General features: G+C 57.1%; 1 protein-coding gene across 1 annotated transcript; it reads right to left on the bottom strand.

Moving 5' to 3' along the window:
• Positions 1-7,740: 7,740 nt before the first annotated feature.
• Positions 7,741-16,774, bottom strand: RIIAD1 (regulatory subunit of type II PKA R-subunit domain containing 1). The gene is made up of 4 exons (XM_056118765.1): positions 16,680-16,774; positions 16,233-16,309; positions 8,518-8,564; positions 7,741-7,856 (listed from the first exon to the last, which is right to left on the bottom strand). The coding sequence occupies exons 1-4, from the start codon at positions 16,743-16,745 to the stop codon at positions 7,786-7,788; spliced, it is 261 nt and encodes an 86-aa protein (XP_055974740.1). The 5' UTR covers positions 16,746-16,774; the 3' UTR covers positions 7,741-7,785.
• Between the last annotated feature and the right edge of the window lie 1,258 nt (positions 16,775-18,032).

The following is an 18,032-nucleotide window of genomic DNA, read 5'->3' as shown; positions in this document are numbered from 1 at the left end:
AGTGTGTTGGGATGTGCTGTCAGAACCACAGAAGCATTGGGACATGCGTCAGGACCACAGCCCGGTGAAGGCGAAGGCGCCGGCAGGGTGGAGAGTGCTGGCACCAGCCTTAGCGCCTAACCCTCACATTTACCACACGTGCCTCCTCGCCCTGGAGGAGAAAACTTCCTAGTGGCTCTCAGTGGACAACTGTCAGCCACCAAAATTACCGTAGAACCAAAGTTGTGTTTTCTAGAGCCCAGTGAGCATTGAATTTGGATTTCGTTACAGATGAACCCAGAACTTCCTATGGGCTGTCGGTGAACATGATGTAAAACACGGTGCTCGTCCTGCCTTCGCTTTTCTGGGTGGATTTGCTTTCTGCCCGCTCTCATTGATGTTCCTGACCATCTACTTCAAAATCATGTGCAGAACAGAGTTATCGGGTGGCTGGTGCAGCAGGCCTGGCACTCACATGTGCAGTGAGTGGATTTCGTCTTTACCCAGTCACCTTCCTGCGGTGTACTGTCATGTCCCTGAACTGTCAGCTCTCCAGGCTAGAGAATTCTGGGTGTTTTCGCTTTGCACGAAGTTCTGGAATCACATTGGATTGGAAGTCTGCAGAGCACCTGCCCCCTCTGCTTATTTTGCCTGGAGGGAGGTTTCTTCAGCTCTGCAGTAAGATTGAACCTGTTGCTCCCTGAGGCAGTTCCCCTCTGACCCCCAGCTTTCATTTCCCTGGCCAGGAAGAGTTGTGAAACCAAATGCAGTAATGCCTTTAGTCACTTTCCCTCCGATTTAGTTCACAGGTCCATCTTAACGGAACAGTTAGCTGCCCATACAGTTCGGTTGGTTGGTTTTTCACTTCCCAGCCCCCAGAGGCCATCCCTACCATGTCCGTCCCCAGAGCACAGACGACACAGACCCTGGGAACCAACCACAGCCTCAACACTGAGAGGAGGTTCTTTCACTGCAGGCATGCAAAGTGCATTTGTTTCTTTGGGACTGTTTCCCTGGGTGCTGAACACCTTCTGTGCATGAGTGTGTGTGTGTGTGTGTGTGTGTGTGTGTGTGTGTGTGTGTGTGTGTTTGGAAGCGGCTCCCATGAGAGTGTGTATGTGTGTGTGTTTGGAAGCAGCTCCCGTGTGTGTGTGTGTGTGTGTGTGTGTGTGTGTGTGTGTGTGTAAGCCAGCGGCTCCCAAGCAGATGTTTCCCAGCCAGGCCACATCTGTGCCTCAGACTCCTCCACAGGGCAGAGGTGATACCAGAACATTCCAGCTCTCAGAGTCCACATTCCCTTACAGTGCGGAGATGAGAGCGAGAATTTCCAGGCAGATACAAGAATGTCCTTACGGGGGCTGGAGCAATAGGACAACAGCCTGTCGCTGGTTGCATGCGGCCAATCCAGGTTTGATCCTCAGCACCACAGATGGTCCCCTGAGAGCTCCATGAGTCATTCCTGAGAGCAGGTAAAGGTAAAAGGTAAAGGCCCTCCCGTTGATCGTCGATTTGCTCGAGCGGGCCCAGTAACGTCTCCATTGGAGACTTTGTTGTTACTGTGTCTGGCATATCGAATACTCTCGGTAGCTTGCCGGGCTCTCCGAGAGGGGCGGAGGAATCGAACTCGGGTCGGCCATGGTGGCTGCATGCAAGGCAGACGCCCTACCCACTGTGCCAGGAGTAAATTCTGAGCATCCTGGGTGTGCCCTCACCCCCACCAAAAAAAATGTCCTTTCATATTTTATAACAGGGAGAGGTGGGATTCGATCTACTGGTAACTCTGTACCTACAATTTCCACCTATCTGAAACCACAGTGGAGAAACACTTTCTGGTCCCTTCCTGCTCAAGCTTCCTGTCCCTGTCACCACAGTGCTGGTTGGTGGCTCTCTCTCCTCTGGGCTGCATTTCTACCTTTCACTTATGAGAAGCGATTACAGTTCTTGTGTCTGTCTTCACTAGATTGTGAGTTCCTTGAGGAAAAAAACATGTTTTGTTTTGTTTTGTTTCTGATCTGTTGGTTTGGTTTTTGGGTCACACCTGGCTGTGCTCAGGGCTTACTCCTGACTCTGCACTCAGAGATCACTCCTGGCAGGACTTGAACTATGTGGTGCCCAGGGATAGAACCCAGGTTGGCTGTGTCCAAGGCCAGCACCCTATCCACTATACTAGTATACCAGCCTCCTGGGAGGGAGTGTCTTATTTCCAAAACTTAGCGACCTCTGTGTGTGTGTGTGTGTGTGTGTGTGTGTGTGTGTGTGTGTGTGTGTGATATAATATCTATTTAAAAAAATGAGTGAATAAATGATCAACCCAACCCTGCAGGGTTTTTTTTTTTCAGTTTGGTTACTTTTTGTTTTGGAGTCACACTCAGGGATGCTCGGAGACCGAATGCAGACAGGGATAAACCAAGGTGGGTTTGCAGTAAAGAAATGCACTGTCTTGGCGCAGATGTGGCGAGAAAGGGACACTCCTTCACTGTTGGTGGGAATGCCGACTGGTTCAGCCCTTCTGGAAAACAGTATGGACGATTCTCAAAAAATTAGAAATTGAGCTCCCATTTGACCCAGCGATACCACTCCTGGGAATATATCCCAGAGAGGCAAAAAAGTATAGCCGAAGTGACATCTGCACTTGTTTGTTCATTGCAGCACTCTTTACAATAGCCAGAAACTGGAAGAAACCTGAATGCCCAAGAACAGATGACTGGTTAAAGAAACTTTGGTACATCTACACAATGGAGTACTATGTGGCTCTTAGAAAAGATGAAGTCATGAACTTTACATACAAGTGGTACTACATGGAAAGTATCATGCTAAGCGAAATGAGTCAGAAAGAGAGGGATAGACATAGAAAGATTGCATTCATCTGGGGGATATAAAGTAACAAAGTATGAGATTAATACCCAAGAATAGCTGAGATCAGCACCAGGAGGATTACTCCATAGCTTAGTGGCCAGCCGGGCATTCTAGGGGAAAGGGCAGCTCAGATAGAAAAGGGAGCACCAAATAAAGGATGTTTGGAGGATCCTCCCAGGAGGGGAGATGCATGTCGAAAGTAGACTATGGACTGAGCATGTTTGCCACTCAAAGCCTCTTTTGCAGACCACAACACCCAAAAGGAGAGAGAGAACACAAGGGATCGCCCTGCCACAGAGGCAGGGGGGGATGGGGGGATGGGGGTGGGGGGGATATTATCCATGGTGGTGGAAAATGGGCACTGGTGGAGGGATGGGTATCTGATCATTGTATAATCGAAACCCAAGCACAAAAAATTGTAAATCTACAACTGTACCTCATGGTGTTTCACTAATGAAAAGAAAAAAATTTAAAAAAAAATGCACTGTCTGTGCAGCCTCTTCAGGCATTGTTAGGAAGGAAGCACAGAGAGGCCAGAGCCATAGCACAGCGGGGAGGGCATTTCCCTTGCACACGGCCAATCTGGGTTTGATCCCAGCACCCACATGGTCCCCGGGGCCCACCAGAAGTGATTCCTGAGCACGGAGCCAGCAGTAACCTCTGAGCACTGCTGAGTGTGGCCCAAAAAAAAAACAAAAGAAGAGGAGGAAACAGAAGATGCTTACGCTCAGGTCCTGGATTCTGTAACTCCAGGAGAACAACAGATATTTTTTTCTTTTCCTTTTTTGCTTTCTGGGTCACACCTGGAGATGCTCAGGGGTTCCTCCTGGCTCTGCACTCAGGAATCACTCCTGGCGGCGCTCAGGAGACAATGTGGGATACTGAGGCTTGAACCCAATTCTGCCGCGTGTGCAGGGGACACGCCCTCCCTGCTGTGCTCTGGCTCGGATCCCTCTTAGAGGGAATCCCGGCCTGTGACCGGTTTCCCTTTCCACGGCTCTCTAGACAGCTCCAGTGGCTCTCCTGGGTGACTGCATGCTGCAGCCTTGCCTCGAGGGGGCAGCAGAGGCCCGTCCAGCGGGGCTGAGAGGGCCTGGCTCTAGCCACTGCCCGCCTTGGGGTTCAGGGGGCAGTCAAGTGTGAGGATGAGGAGGAGGATGAAAGGGCTGTCCGAGGGCCCTGGCCCCCACGCCTGGACATTTGGCCCGATCTAAATATTTCCAAGAAGCCCCTAATGTCGCTCGCCTCAACGAGAAACAGATGCCAGTGATAGATGGAAGTAGGGGGGCAGACACCCCCCACCCCCACCCACCCCGACCGTGATGCTGCTTCCCCTTCTCCCTGAGAGGAAGTCAACAGCAGCGGCCCCCACTTCCGCATGCTTAGCTCACACACACTCCAGTCCCGGCCCCTGTAGCTAGGACCCAGGGGCCTCTAGGCTCCGGTGCCCATCTCTGGCTTCCACTGACCCTCTTTTCAGCTGCCAGGTCTGCAGGCCAGGGGAGGAGGTGGGAGCCAAGGTTGTTTTGGTAAGACCCCACGATGTCTAACACTCTTAATAGGGGTTCCCGCATCCAAGGTTCCAGCAGCAGGCTTAGATCTTGAAGCGAGCTCTCAGAAATGGGGGGCAGTGGGCATGGCACCCCCCTCTCCTGGCCTGGAGAACATGCAGAGTCCACAGGCTACAGTCAGCAGGGTGTGGAGACAGCCCACTGAGGGCCCTCTGGCATTATCAAACCTTTGATTCAAGGGACGCTGCCCGCTTGGTGGGATTCCGTGCCACCATCCTGCTCAGCGCCCGACTGCCCACCTCCCCCCTGTTCCTATGAGGCCCTCCCCCGCACAGGCTGATCTCGGGCTCCTTCCTCAGCTCCTCCTGGACATGTGCGACATTGATCTCCAGGACCACACTGTCTGTCTGTAGGCGGAGGCCACACCCGACGGTGCTCAGGGGAACCTGTATGGTGCTGGGGACCAGACACGGGTCCGCCGCATGCAGGGCCAGAGCCCTCTGCACTGCACTGCTCATCTCCAGCTGTGAAGCCCACAGCTGCTCACGCAAGTGCTCCCCAAATGCTGAGAATTTGCTCCAGACCTGCCCTGGCTGTGCTCATTGGAAACTCGAGCACAGACAAGTTCACTGCCGCCTGCTGAGGTCTGCTTCCTGCCCTGGAACATCCAGTGTCGCAGATGAGCTGCTCAGAGCTGGGATGCAAGGGGAAAGCAGGCCAGCACCCGACTGCAGGGGGACCTCAGTCACCCCAGGGCTCAGCCCTGTCTCCCCCCCCCCCCCCCCCCCCCCCCCCGTGAGGAGGAGGAGGCCCTGTGCTGGTGCTTCCTGCAGACAGGAAAGCTCTGAAACACAGTCAGCCAATTCATTCCTTTCCTTTCCTTCTTCACTGGCACGATGTGGGTGCTCGCACTGTGCGCTGGGTCAATTCCTGCGTGGCCCTCCTCCAAGCCAACTCTGCGCCGGGAGGCGGGACACCAATGCTGCGGGACCACGCACAGCAGCTGCGGGCAGCGCCCCGGCCCCACGCCTGCCTCGAGCCTGCAAGGTGGGGCTCTGCAGCTGCACTGTCCCCTGGCCTTTTAGATGACATTTTTAAAAAAAATTTTTTTTAATTTTTGGCCACGCTTGGCCACACAGAGGAATGATTCCTGGCCCTGCACTCGGGGATCGCTTGAGACCATCGGTCAGCTGAATGCAAGGGAAGTGTCTGACCCACTGTACGATCACTCTGGCCTCATTTATTTGCCTCTTTTGTTTGGTTTCAGGCTCAGACCCAGCAGTGCTCAGGGCTTACTCCTGGCCCTGCTCTCAGGAATCACTCCTGGCAGTGCCTGGGGGACCATATGGGATGCTGGGGGGATCGAACCCGGGTCGGCTGCGTGCACGGACAGTGCCTCCCCTGCTGTGCTATTGCTCCGGCCCTGTTTGCCTCTGAATCCCCTATTTGCTCTCAAGAAACGGGCCCGGAAGTAAATCTGGGAGTCCAAAGGGCCCAGGCAGGCAGGCCGGAGTCAGCAGGCTCCTCCCCCAGGACCATGTCGCAGTCCCTGGCCGGTCACTGCTGTGGGGTCACTCACAGTCCAGACGCTGCCCAGGCGTTTCCTCCAGGGACACCCCTGGTGAGTCACAGCGAGTCACTGTCCTGTCACTGTCCTCTGCTGGTCTCTCGCCGCCTGCCTTGTCGCAGGCCTTCCCCTCCCCGTGCCAACCCTGACCCCCAGCAGAGCCCTCAGGAGAGGTGGATTTCTGCAGATCTCATCTGGATTTTCTAAACAGGGAAGGCCTCCTTGTCAGGGTCTTGGCTGCTGAGGTGTGAATTCTGAGAGCACCAAAAATAACTGCTATTAAGTGACATCTTAATGGTGCTCCCATGCCTGGGGGGCTGCCCTTCCTACTACAACACAAGGTGCTGCTGGGAGGGAGACAGTGAGACAGGAATGGAGAGACACGGCCCTGCCCTGGGGGGACAGTCACACACAGATGAGGTCCTCCAAGAAGGAAGGGAAGGGACAGCAACAGGCCACCCCCTCCTCCTAGGCCTGAAGGACTTCCTGCAGCCAACGGGCCGCTCCCCACCTGAGTGGAGAAGCTAAAGGATGGGGGGGGCTGGAGCAATAGCACAGCGGGGAGGGCGTTTGCCTTGCACAGGGCCGACCCGGGTTCAATTCCCAGCATCCCATATGGTCCCCTGAGCACCGCCAGGAGTAACTCCTGAGTGCAGAGCCAGGAGGAACCCCTGTGTGTCGCCAGGTGTGACCCAAAAAGAAAAAAAAAGAAGCTAAAGGATGGGTAGTCTGTTCCTGACAGCCTCGGAGGGGCTGAGGGAGAGGCACTTGCCCTGCATGTGGCCGACACCCCCCAAGCCCACAGCACCACTGAGTGTGGCCTGAACCCCCACCTCTCCCCCCCCACAAGAGCCCTGAGTTGGCCAGTGGGAGCTCAGGGCTTATCCTCTCTCCTTCCGGCCTCTTCCTCTTACGACTGCTTCTGGGGACTAAGTGGACGGCCACCCATGCACTGTGCATAGTGACTGGAACCACACAGTCCCTGGGCTCTGGTTGCTATGGCACCACTGCCCCGTTCCTCTGGGAGAGTGACCCCGCCTAACACACACACACACACACACACACACACACACACACACACACACGGGGAGCCAGGCCTGCTGGGCCGGGGGTCGGGGGGGTCCAGCAAAGAGCCCACAGCAATCAGGAAGGTCTTTAATGAGCAGCTCTGAAAGCCCAGCCCCAGCCCAGTGTCCAGGGCGGCGTGCAGAGTCGAGCTGGTGGCCACAGGCTCGCCTGCTCCCAGGTGACCCTGCGAAACAGAAACAGTTTTATGAAATCAGGAATGTGTCCCTCCCCAGGGAAAAGCCACCCAACATTCAGTCCCCCAGAACTCCCACCGACAAGCACGAGGGCCAGACCCACAGCAGCCCGGGACACCCGCCCTCTCACAGGCAGTGGGGCCGCCCCCTCACCCCCACCCCAGAAGACGGGGAAAGGCCATCGGAGTTCGGGCCACTGAGGTCTTACTTATTGGTTTTGGAGTCACACTCGACAGTGCTCAGGGCTGACTCCTGACTCTGCGCTCTCCTGGGGGGCTCAGGGACCCTGTCGGGCGCCTCACCCACTCGAGGACCCCACTGCCGCCCCCGCCCCCATACGGCCGTGCGCCCAGGCGTCTCTGCAGAGTTCTCTTGAAAGACGCACCTGACAGATACTGGGCCTCTCCGCGCCCCCAGGTCCCCAACACAGTGTCAAGGGAGCAAAACACTTGCACAGAACTTGTCCAGCTCCCCAGTCTGGCTCGGTTCACAGCCCAGAAGCCCGATTCCCTCTTACCGAGTACAGGCCCGGCCGGGGGGAGGCCCACCCGCCCCAGATGAGGCCGGCCGGCTGCAGGCCCTCAACAGCTGAACATCAGGATTCTGCTAATTAAGCCGTTTTCTTCTCCTTAGTGAGCTGCATGTGAATCTTGTCGGGAAGTGCTGGATCCACGAAATATTCTGGGATAAGAATCAGAAAGCAGGGGCCAGTTAACCCCAGGGTGAGAGCGGGAGGAAGGTGACTGGAGAGAAGGGGGGAGGGCGGGAGGGCTGCGGGGACGGCCAGGGCGTGCTCAGCCCGAGATACACGTCCCCTCCCTGGGGACCCAGGGACGAGCACACCCTGTAAGAGCCTCTGGCTGGGAACACGCTGGACGGAACGGCCCCTCCTGCTGACTTCAGGTCCATCCTGGAGCCCAAATTAATGCCAAGTGACGCTCTTGTGTCCACCCTGCTGTCCAGACCCATGCGGGGCCATTCAGCCTTCTGGACAGTCCCTCGGGAGGAGCGGGGCACTGGGCGGGCGACAGTGTCCTGAGGGCCTCTGCCCTGGAGAGAAGAGGCCCCAGACGCACTGACCCGGGTAGGAAATGGTTGCAGCCAGAAGCCCCAGAACCTTCCTTCCCACCAGCCTGCCCTCCCAGCCACTGGCCTCCAGCCATTAACGGGCAGCAGGGTGGAGAACCTGCCCACAGCCTTCACCGCCTTGAGGGAACTCTGCCTCACTGCCCATCTGCTCCACTCACAGGTCCCGGGGCCAGAAGCCCCACAGTGGGAGGGGGGCGTCAGGCGAGGAGGCCCGAGTCCGGGAGACGCCGGGGCGAGCGGGAACTGGACTCACCGGTAGCAAAATCAAGGATGTTGTCTGGTCTTTGCAACAGGATTTCCCTGGAGGACAGCAAGAAACCAGGACAGGTAAGAGAGTCTTTCTGGTCTTCTAGGATCGCAGACCCAGAGGACTTGTGTTCACAAGATCATGGGAGTTCAAGGGTGTTTATACGGACATGAAATCTGTAATTACCATTATTATAATTACTCTGACCATTTATTGTAAGAATAGATTTTAAGAGGGCACAGTTATTCAAAGGAACTTTTCATCAGTTAAAAATAAGTTGAAAAATTCCTTTGAATAACTGTGCCCTCTTAAAATCTATTCTTAAAATCTATTTCATCAGTTAAAAATAAATAAGTTTAACTGAAACCCAAGCACAACAACTTGTAAGTCTACAACTGTACCTCATGGTGTTTCACTAATAAAAAAAATATAAATAAATAAATAAGTTGGGACTGAAGCGATAGCACAGCGGGTAGGGCGTTTGCCTTGCATGCGGCTGACCCGGGTTCAATTCCCAGCATCCCATAGGGTCCCCCGAGCACTGCCAGGAATAACTCCTGAGTGCAGAGCCAGGAGTAACGACCCCCTCTGCATCAGCAGGTGTGACCCAAAAAGGAAAAATAAAAAATAAATAAATAAGGCATGGCTGGAGCGATAGTACAGCAAGTAGGGTGCCAGCCTCGCACTCAGCCAACCCGGACTGGATGGATCCCCAGCATCCCGTAGTATCGGGTGCATGAAAGGCTACGCCCTGGCTACTGTCCCACTGCTCTGGCCCCAGTACAGTTGTTTTGGGCATTTAATGTTCCAGCACCAACCTTACCACCAGGGCCCTGCCTCGCACATGCCTGACCGGGTTCCGTTCCAGAAGTGATACCTGAGTGCAGAGTCAGGAGTGACCCCGAGCATCACTGGGTGTGACAAAAAAAAACAGAAACAAAACAAAATAAAAAAAAAAAACACCAGCAGTGTGACCTTGTCCAGCCCGGGAACTGCTGTTGTCCTGGGGCAGATGAGGCTAACCAGGGCTGAGGGGTCAGAAAGTCCTGTAGGGGAGAAACCTTTTCACCTGTAGGATAATACTGTTTTGTCCTTCCTGCGTAGCCTCAGGTCGTTTAGGTTTATTGGGTTGCTCCCATCACAGTGCTCCCATTCCTGTGTTTATCTGTAACTTTCTTTGTGCTCTGTTGACTTGTAAATATTGTTTTTCACTTCTCCCTAAGTCCTTTGAGTAGTTTATTCAGAGCAATGTTCTTTTGGTATGGACACAAGAAGACATGCTTTTGTAATGTGACACTCAGTGAAATTTCCCTCCTGGGCATCTGTTCTCTCACCTAAGCCTCAGCTGCCTTTACTTCCTAGCGCCCCCAAAAGCAGGGTCCCGACGAGGGACTGGATGGAACCGGGGCTAGCGGTAAGCTAGGTGCTACCCTGGCATCATGATGGGCCTGGCCAAAGCGCCATAATGCTTAACTATAAGTTAAGAGCTTGGTCATGGACAAATGCGGTCATGATCCAAAAGCAATAACTAGATTTGGACCCTGCTAGGGTTAAGGAAAGATTAATCTGTCCTGAGCACTGTAGTCTGAGTCTGAGGCAAGATGTTCCCAGGAGAGCTGCCCTACAAGCCTCAATGTTATCTCTTACTGTGTCCATACAAAAATAAATAATATTGAGATGTTGATAGAGTTATTGGACTGAGGAAAAGAGAAACACATTTAAGGGGTATTTTTCCCTTGGGCGGTCAGGAAGGGCTTTGGAATATTTATCCTAGGTGGTGTTCCTTTGAACTCGGTGGCCCTCAGGAAGGGCTTTCTTAACGTTCACTTGGCTACCTGCCTGGAGAGATAAGGGAGTTGGGGAGGCCAGAGAGGTGGAGAGGAGAGAGAGCAGGGCAGAAGATGGACCCCGGAGAGACTAGCAAGAGGGACAGAGGGAGAATGTAGAAGAAGAAAACAGGAGCAGGCGGTGGACAGAGAGAGCCCAGGCTGCGAGACGGAGCGTGGAGAGACGAGCGGGAGAGCCGGGAGGAGACGGGAATGAGGGGCAGTGGGAGACCAGGATGGGGGGCTCAGAGAGATTGGGGCAGGCGCGTGGGGAGAGTGGAATTAACGGCAACTGACCAATCAACCAGCTTGGTCCTCATTTCCTCGACCATCTGCCCCATGGCCCAGGCCGCCCCGGGTGGGGGAGCGGCCCGGGCCCACCTCGAATCGCAGGCGGCTAGGGGAAGAGCCGTCGGGGAACCCCCAGATGCCCCTTAAAGATTTTTTCCATTCGCCTTTTTGGGGACTGGCAGTGCGAGCACTTGGTGTGTGGCAGGAAGCTCCGAGGGGCCTTCCAGCTCACGTGCTTCAGAGCCCACCATTGTCCCAGCCGGCCTCCTCAGCAGGCTCAAAATGGTTTAAGTTGCTTGTTAAGACAAAATGGTAAGTGGAATTGTCAAAAAATAGTTCAGTTGGGGCTGGAGAGAGAGTACAGTGGGGAGGGTGCTTGCCGTGCCCACCCCCGACCTGTGTTTGATTCCCGGCATCCCATATGGTCCCCTGAGCACTATCAGGGGTGATTCCTGAGTGCAGAGCCAGGAGTGACCCCTGAACCTTGCTCCCTGCAATAAAAAAAAGTTCAGCTAATAAAAGAGAGAGGCAGACAGACCGACGAACACTTTCTGGGGCCAGCAGGCAGTGAGTGGGCCCTGGCAGGCTGGCATGTCCCCAGGAGCAGGCCTGGGGCCTTCACCCGGAAAAACCCCCCCACAACCCCACCACCGACACTGCAGTCAGCTCCGAGTAGGAGGAGAAGCTGCCACAATCTCGGAGGAAGTTCAGCCCCGATTCCCCTGTGGCGGGGTGAGGAGAACCCCCAAAACCAGGCGGGAAAGACTTTGAAGGCTGCGGGACCTACAGTCCAGGGACAGACCCCCAATCGCCCCCACAGTCCTCAAGGCCCTGGCGACATGGAAACTCCCCAGAGCACCTGGAGTTTTATGGTTCATAAAGTCCATTCACAAACACCCCTCGTTGTCAGCGCCGCGGAGCGCGGCTGTGCACGAGGAAAAAGGCTTCCGTCGGGGAAACCGGGTCTCCAGAAGTTAATCATTTGTGCAAGGTCATAAAATGGATCAATACTGGAATGAGGCCCCGGTCTGGGATTCTGAGGCCTGCGCTCTCGCTCCAGCCTCCGGGCACTCCATCCAGGAGGGTGTGCACCAAACACCAGGAATTCTGCTCCCCTTGCCGTCGGTTTGATTCGCTAATGATTAAGCACAGATTATACCTACCCTACCTACCATGCCAGAGAGGAGGGATTGATTTTTGAAAACACACACACACACACACACACACACACACACACACACACACACACCCACACACACCCCTAGGGGCTGGAGAGACAGTGCGGCCTATAGGGTGCTTGCCTTGTACACTACAACCCAGGTTCGATTCCCGGCATCCCATAAGGTCCCCCGAGCACTGCCAGGAGTGATCCCTGAGTGCAGAGCAGGAGTAAGCCCTGACCATCACCGGGTGTGACTCAAAAACCAAGTCAGAACAGGTAACCGTAACTCAAAGAAAGGACAGAATCGCCAAATGCCTGCAAGGCTAACTCATCCCAAGAAGTGCTTGCTATCAGAGGAAGGAACTGGGCACCGAAGAGGGAGGCCTCTAAGCGCTGAAACCCTGGAGTCTCCCGGGGGGTGGGGAGGGGGGCTGCGTTCCCAGGGCTCTGTGTCATGTGGGGGTGTCGGCAAAGGGCTTCGGGCCCGTTCCTGAACCAGGGAAGAACAAGCGCAGGAAGGAAGAGCTTCGCACCCCAGGCTCTGGCATCTTCAATCGTGGATCACACCCCAACGGGGGGGATTGCAAAACTCAGGACATTGGTCAAGAAAAAAACTGGCAACAGTAAAAAGGTTTCTTTCGATGACCAACACCGATTCAAAAATCAACTGCGTCCCGAATCCAGGTGTCTGTGGCAGCACCTGCCCGAGCTTTCTTGGGTGGAAACGGGGTGGTGCTGGCGAGACCCCGAACTGTGGACGTCCACCCTGCCTCCCCGCTCTCACCCGCCCCAGGAGAAGGGCCAGGGGGATTTCGTGGGGGCAGCTCCAACGAGAGCAAAAGGGAGAGCCTGAGCTCCTGCCGGGCTTGGGGGCAAGGCAGGAAGGAATGGGGTGCTGGGGCCTCCCCGCTGAGTCCCTCTTCACTCCCTCTTCACGTGGGTAGCCAGCTCCCCAGGAGAGGCACTTTCATCCCTTTTGCTCCTCTGGGAGGAAAACGTGCTTTAAGCGATGTCCCAGCACGGACATGGACAGAGGACCCCAAAACGACCCTTGGTCCAAGCCAGATCACTAGCCCAATAAAACCAAACTTCACAGAGTGATTCCCTGTTCCCCCTCCTTACTCCCCCACCAAACCTCTCTCTGAGGCTGCAGGCTGGGTAAGTGGCCAAAATGAGGAATAAGGGGCTGGAGCGATAGCACATCGGGTAGGGCGTCTGCCTCGCATGCGGCCGACCCGGGTTCAATTCCCAGCATCCCATATGGTCCCCTGAGCACTGCCAGGAGTGATTCCTGAGTGCACAGCCAGGAGTAACCCTTTAGCATCGCCAGGTGTGACCCGAAAAGAAAAGATAAAAAAAGAAATAGTAAAAATAAAAATAAAATCAGGAATAACAGGGCTGAGCACGTGCCTTGCACGCGGCTGACTCAAGGCTCAATCCCTGGCATCCCAAGTGGTCTTCTGAGCCCCACCAGAAGTAACTCCTGAACACAGAGCCCTGAACATCACCAGGTGTGGGCCAAAAACCAATATAAATGAATTCATTTAAGTCAATAAGGAATAGTGAGACCCCGGGGTTGGGGGGACCCCAAACACCCGAGGTGGGAGTGGTGGAATTTACTCAACGGGGTCAGCTTTAAGCAGAGGGGCGTGGCCCTGACCCCCAGCTTCTGTGTTCTTCCAACATAACACAGCAGGCAATCAGGGCCCCGCAGGGCTGGATCCAGGTGCAGCAAGCAAGAGAGGGGCTCGGCCGGGGGATGGAGCTTAAGAAAACGGGACTAAACCCTCACAGGGGCCCTGCCAGCTACGAGCTTTGATCCAGAGCGGGCCAGGGAGCAAGAAGATGGACGATGCACAGAGGACTGTGGTATGGGCCGGGCTAGAGACTAGGCAGCGCCTGGAAACAGAAGCCCCCACTAGGGTCCAGCCCTGCCTCTGCACTGCAAAAAGCATTGGAGATGGACTCTTGGAGATGGACTCTTCTCATCAGTGCCATCTTGGCTGTTCTTCCTCCAGACGGGCCTTCCCTCCGGTTGGAGGGTTTTCCATTCGAGCAAACCGCCATGCTGAAAGTGTGTGTGTGTGTGTGTGTGTGTGTGTGTGTGTGTGTGTAGGGGTGGAGGGCTGAAAGAAAAGGTGCATGGACTCTGGAACAAACTTCCAGCTGCTGGAATTTCTTCAATGTTCTTTGGGTAGGGAAGGGCCGGGCATGTGGTTTTTTTTTTTTTTTTTTTGGCTTTTTGGGTCACACCCGGCAATGCACAGGGGTTACTCCTGGCTCTGCGCTCAGGAATTACTCCTGGCAGCGCTCAGGGGACCATATGGGATGCTGGGATTCGAACCCAGGTCGGCCGCGTGCAAGGCAAACGCCCTACCCGCCGTGCTATTGCTCCAGCCCCAGGGCTGGGCATGTTTGGGGCTAGTATTTATTTCTTTATTTTGGTTTGAGGGTCACACCCAGTGGTGCTCCGGGCTTACTCCTGGCTCTGCACTCAGGAATCACTTCTGATCGGGATCAGGGACCATATGGGATGCTGGGGATGGACCCTGAGTCAGCTGACCGTGTGCAAGCCAAGGGCCCTCCCTGCTGTACTGTGCTCCGGCCCCTTAATTATCTTATCAAGCTCTGTTGGGAAAAGCATTCTTCACCCAAGGAGAGCCTGCTGAGTTTCTCCAGGCCTAATTCCCTCTTCCAAGTATCATAAGATTCCATTACGGCTAAAGTGAATGACTTTTAATATTTTTGAGAACTGAAAGAATAACCAGGAAATCTCCAGAGGCAGCAGAAGGAAACTCTCGATGCGACAAATCCCAGAGTTGGGAAACATGTACATCCCAGGATATTTTCTTACTCTCAGACCCTAGAAGCAGCAGACAGGATGGGGCTGTGAAAATAAAAAAAAGGATTAAGGCACTTGCCTTACATGTGGCTGGCCCGTGTTGAATCCCCGGCCAAGCTAAGCTCCACCAGGAGTTATCACTGAGCACAGAAGCAGGAGTAAGCCCTGAGCACAGCTGGGGGGAGGGGAGGGAGGAGGAGGAGGAGGAGGAGGAGGAGGAGGAGGAGGGGAGGAGGAGGAGGAGGAGGAGGAGGAGGAGGAGGAGGAAAAAAGATGAGGAGGAGGAGGAGGAGGAGGAGGAAAAAAGAGGAGGAGGAGGAGGAGGAGGAGGAGGAGGAAAAAAGAGGAGGAGGAGGAGGAGGAAAAAAGATGAGGAGGAGGAGGAGGAAAAAAGATGAGGAGGAGGAGGAGGAGGGAGGAGGAGAAGGAGGAGGAGGAGGAGGAAAAAAGATGGAGGAGGAGGAGGAGGAGGAGGAGGAGGAAAAAAGATGAGGAGGAGGAGGAGGAGGAGGAAAAAAGATGAGGAGGAGGAGGAGGAGGAGGAGGAAAAAAGATGAGGAGGAGGAGGAGGAGGAGGAGGAGGAGGAAAAAAGATGAGGAGGAGGAGGAGGAGGAGGAGGAGGAAAAAAGATGAGGAGGAGGAGGAGGAGGAGGAGGAGGAGGAGGAGGAGGAGGAAAAAAGATCCAAAAAGTTTTGGTGTTTTTGGTTTGTTTTTTTTTTTAATGTTTGGTTTGCAGTAGAGTGCTTGCTGGGGGGAGGGGAGAGGGAGGAGGAGGAGGAGGAGGAGGAGGAGGAGGAGGAGGAGGAGGAGGAGGAGGAGGAGGAGGGTTTTTTTGTTTGTTTTTGCTGGAGCGATAGCACAGTGGGTAGGGCGTTTGCCCTGCACATGGCTGACATGGTGACATGAGTTCGATTCCTCCGGCCCTCTCGGAGAGCCCAGCAAGCAACCGAGGGTGTCTCGCCCACAGGGCAAAGCCTGGCAAGCTCCCCATGACGAATTCGACATGCCAAACACAGTACCAAGTCTCACAATGTGACTGGGCCCGCTCCAGCAAATCGATGAACAACGGGAGGGCAGTGGACAGTGACGGTGACAGTGGTGGGAGGAGGGGAGCATCTGGGCCACACTGGCAAGCTCAGGGTACGACAGGAGTTGCTGGGACTCTGCAGCGCACAACGCAAGGGGCCTACGCACTGTGCGAGGACTCTGGCCCCGGCTCTGCAGTGGGATCCGGGTTTGAACCCAGGTCTCATGCATGCAGGGCAGGTGCTTTCTTGCTGAGCCACATCTTAGGTCTTGCTTTTGTGACTCTCACACTGACCCCAACACAATCTTAGAAAAGATTTTAATTAAAAAAAAATAATGATTTGGGGGCTGGAGCGATAGCACAGCGGGGAGGGCGTTTGCCTTGCAGGCGGCCGACCCGGGTTCGAATCCCAGCATCCCATATGGTCCCCTGAGCACCGCCAGGGGTGATTCCCGAGTGCAGAGCCAGGAGTGACCCCTGTGCATCGCCGGGTGTGACGCAAAATAAATAACTAAATGAAATAATGATAATCTCCACTGTTTGCTTAAGACCGGTCTGGAAAATGACCTACCTGAAGAAACCACTGACGAGCAACTCCACTTCTCTGTGGGTCCTCAGGTACTTTTCGTTAGCGATCCGGGTCTGAATCTGGGGGCAAGAGCCAAGGTCAGGCACAGGGTCAGGCTGCGGGAGCAGAGAAAAGAACTCCGGGGACCAACCGCGGGGGCGGGAAGGGGGCGTGAAGGGGCGGGGACCCGCCTGGCTCCGGCGCGGGCGGCTGGACCCCCTTCCCGGCTCGCCAGGCGGGACCCCGAATGGGGAGGCCCCGGTCCGGGTTCGGGCGCCCGCCAGCCGCGCCCCCGGCCCCGGCCCCGGCCCCGGCCCGCGCCGCGCCCCCCGCACTTCGGGAGCCCGCGGGGCTGGGTGCGGCCTCCGAGTGTGTCCGCGTCCCTCCGGCCTCGGGCTCGCCTCGCTCTCGGGACCCGGCGCTCCGGGAGCGGGGACGGGGCGCGCACACCTTGCAACGGCGCAGCTCCTCCAGCTGCAGGGGGCTCAGAGGCAGGGCGCCGGGCCTCCGCGCCATCCCGCCGCGTCGTCAAGGCGACGGGCGCGCCGCCGGCCCGGCCCGGCTTCCGGCCCCGCCCCGCCCCGGCCCCGCCCCGCCCCCGACAGGCCCCGCCCCGTCCTCCCAACAGGCCCCGCCCCGCCCCCAGCCAGGCCCCGCCCTGCCCCCCGCCAGGTCCCGCCCCGTCCTCCAACCAGGCCCCGTCCTGCCTCCAGCCAGGCCCTGCTCCGTCCCCAGCCAGGCCCCGCCCCGCCCAGGCCCCGCCCCCGACCGGCCCCGCCCCGTCCTCCAGCCAGGCCCCGCCCCTCCCCCAGTCAGGCCCCGCTCCGTCCCCAGCCAGGCCCCGCCCTGCCTCCAGCCAGGCCCCGCCCCGCCTCCAGCCAGGCCCCGCCCCGTCCTCCAGTCAGGCCCCGCCCCGTCCTCCAGCCAGGACCCGCCCTGCCTCCAGCCAGGACCCGCACCGTCTTCCAGCCAGCACCCTCCCGGTCCTCCAGCCAGGCCCCGCCCCGCCCCCTGCCAGGTCCCGCTCCGTTCTCCAGCCAGGTCCCACCCCGTCCTCCAGCCAGGCCCCGCCCCCAGCCAGGTCCCGCCCCGTCCTCCAGCCAGGCCCCGCCCCGTCCTTCAGCCAGGCCCCGCCCCGCCCCCAGCCAGGCCCCGCCCCGTCCTCCAGCCAGGCCCCGCCCCGTCCTCCAGTCAGGCCCCGCCCCGCCCCCAGCCAGGCCCCGCCCCCAGCCAGGTCCCGCCCCGTCCTCCAGCCAGGCCCCGCCCCGTTCTCCAGCCAGGCCCCGCCCCGCCCCCAGCCAGGCCCCGCCCCGTCCTCCAGCCAGGCCCCGCCCCGTCCTCCAGCCAGGACCCGCCCCCAGCCAGGACCCTCCCCGTCCTCCAGTCAGGCCCCGCCCCGTCCTTCAGCCAGGCCCCGCCCCGCCCCCAGCCAGGCCCCGCCCCGTCCTCCAGCCAGGCCCCGCCCCCAGCCAGGCCCCGCCCCGCCCCCAGCCAGGCCCCGCCCCGTCCTCCAGCCAGGCCCCGCCCCGGCCCCACCTCGGCTCGAGGGGCGGGGCCTAGAGGAGTGACTGGGGCTGCTCCGAGTGGGGAGTCCGGTCTTTTCTAGGTTCTAACGTAGAAGTCTCAGGTGTTAGGGGTGTTAGGGGTGCGAGGGCGGGGGAGGAAGGAACGGGATGTGCACCCCCGGGCAGTTCCCGTGTACTCCAGGGCCCACGTTGGGGTGCCTGGGAATGGAAAGGGGCCCCCGCTTGCAAGACAGGCCTCCAGCCCTGCGAACAACCCCCACCCGGGTCTTGGGGCCAC

The sequence above is a fragment of the Sorex fumeus genome, unplaced genomic scaffold (genome assembly GCF_029834395.1).
Source record: "Sorex fumeus unplaced genomic scaffold, SorFum_2.1 ptg000001l, whole genome shotgun sequence".
Taxonomy (NCBI): Eukaryota; Metazoa; Chordata; class Mammalia; order Eulipotyphla; family Soricidae; genus Sorex; species Sorex fumeus.
Note: the sequence above shows the minus strand (reverse complement) of the source record. Positions and strands in the feature narration are given on the sequence as shown.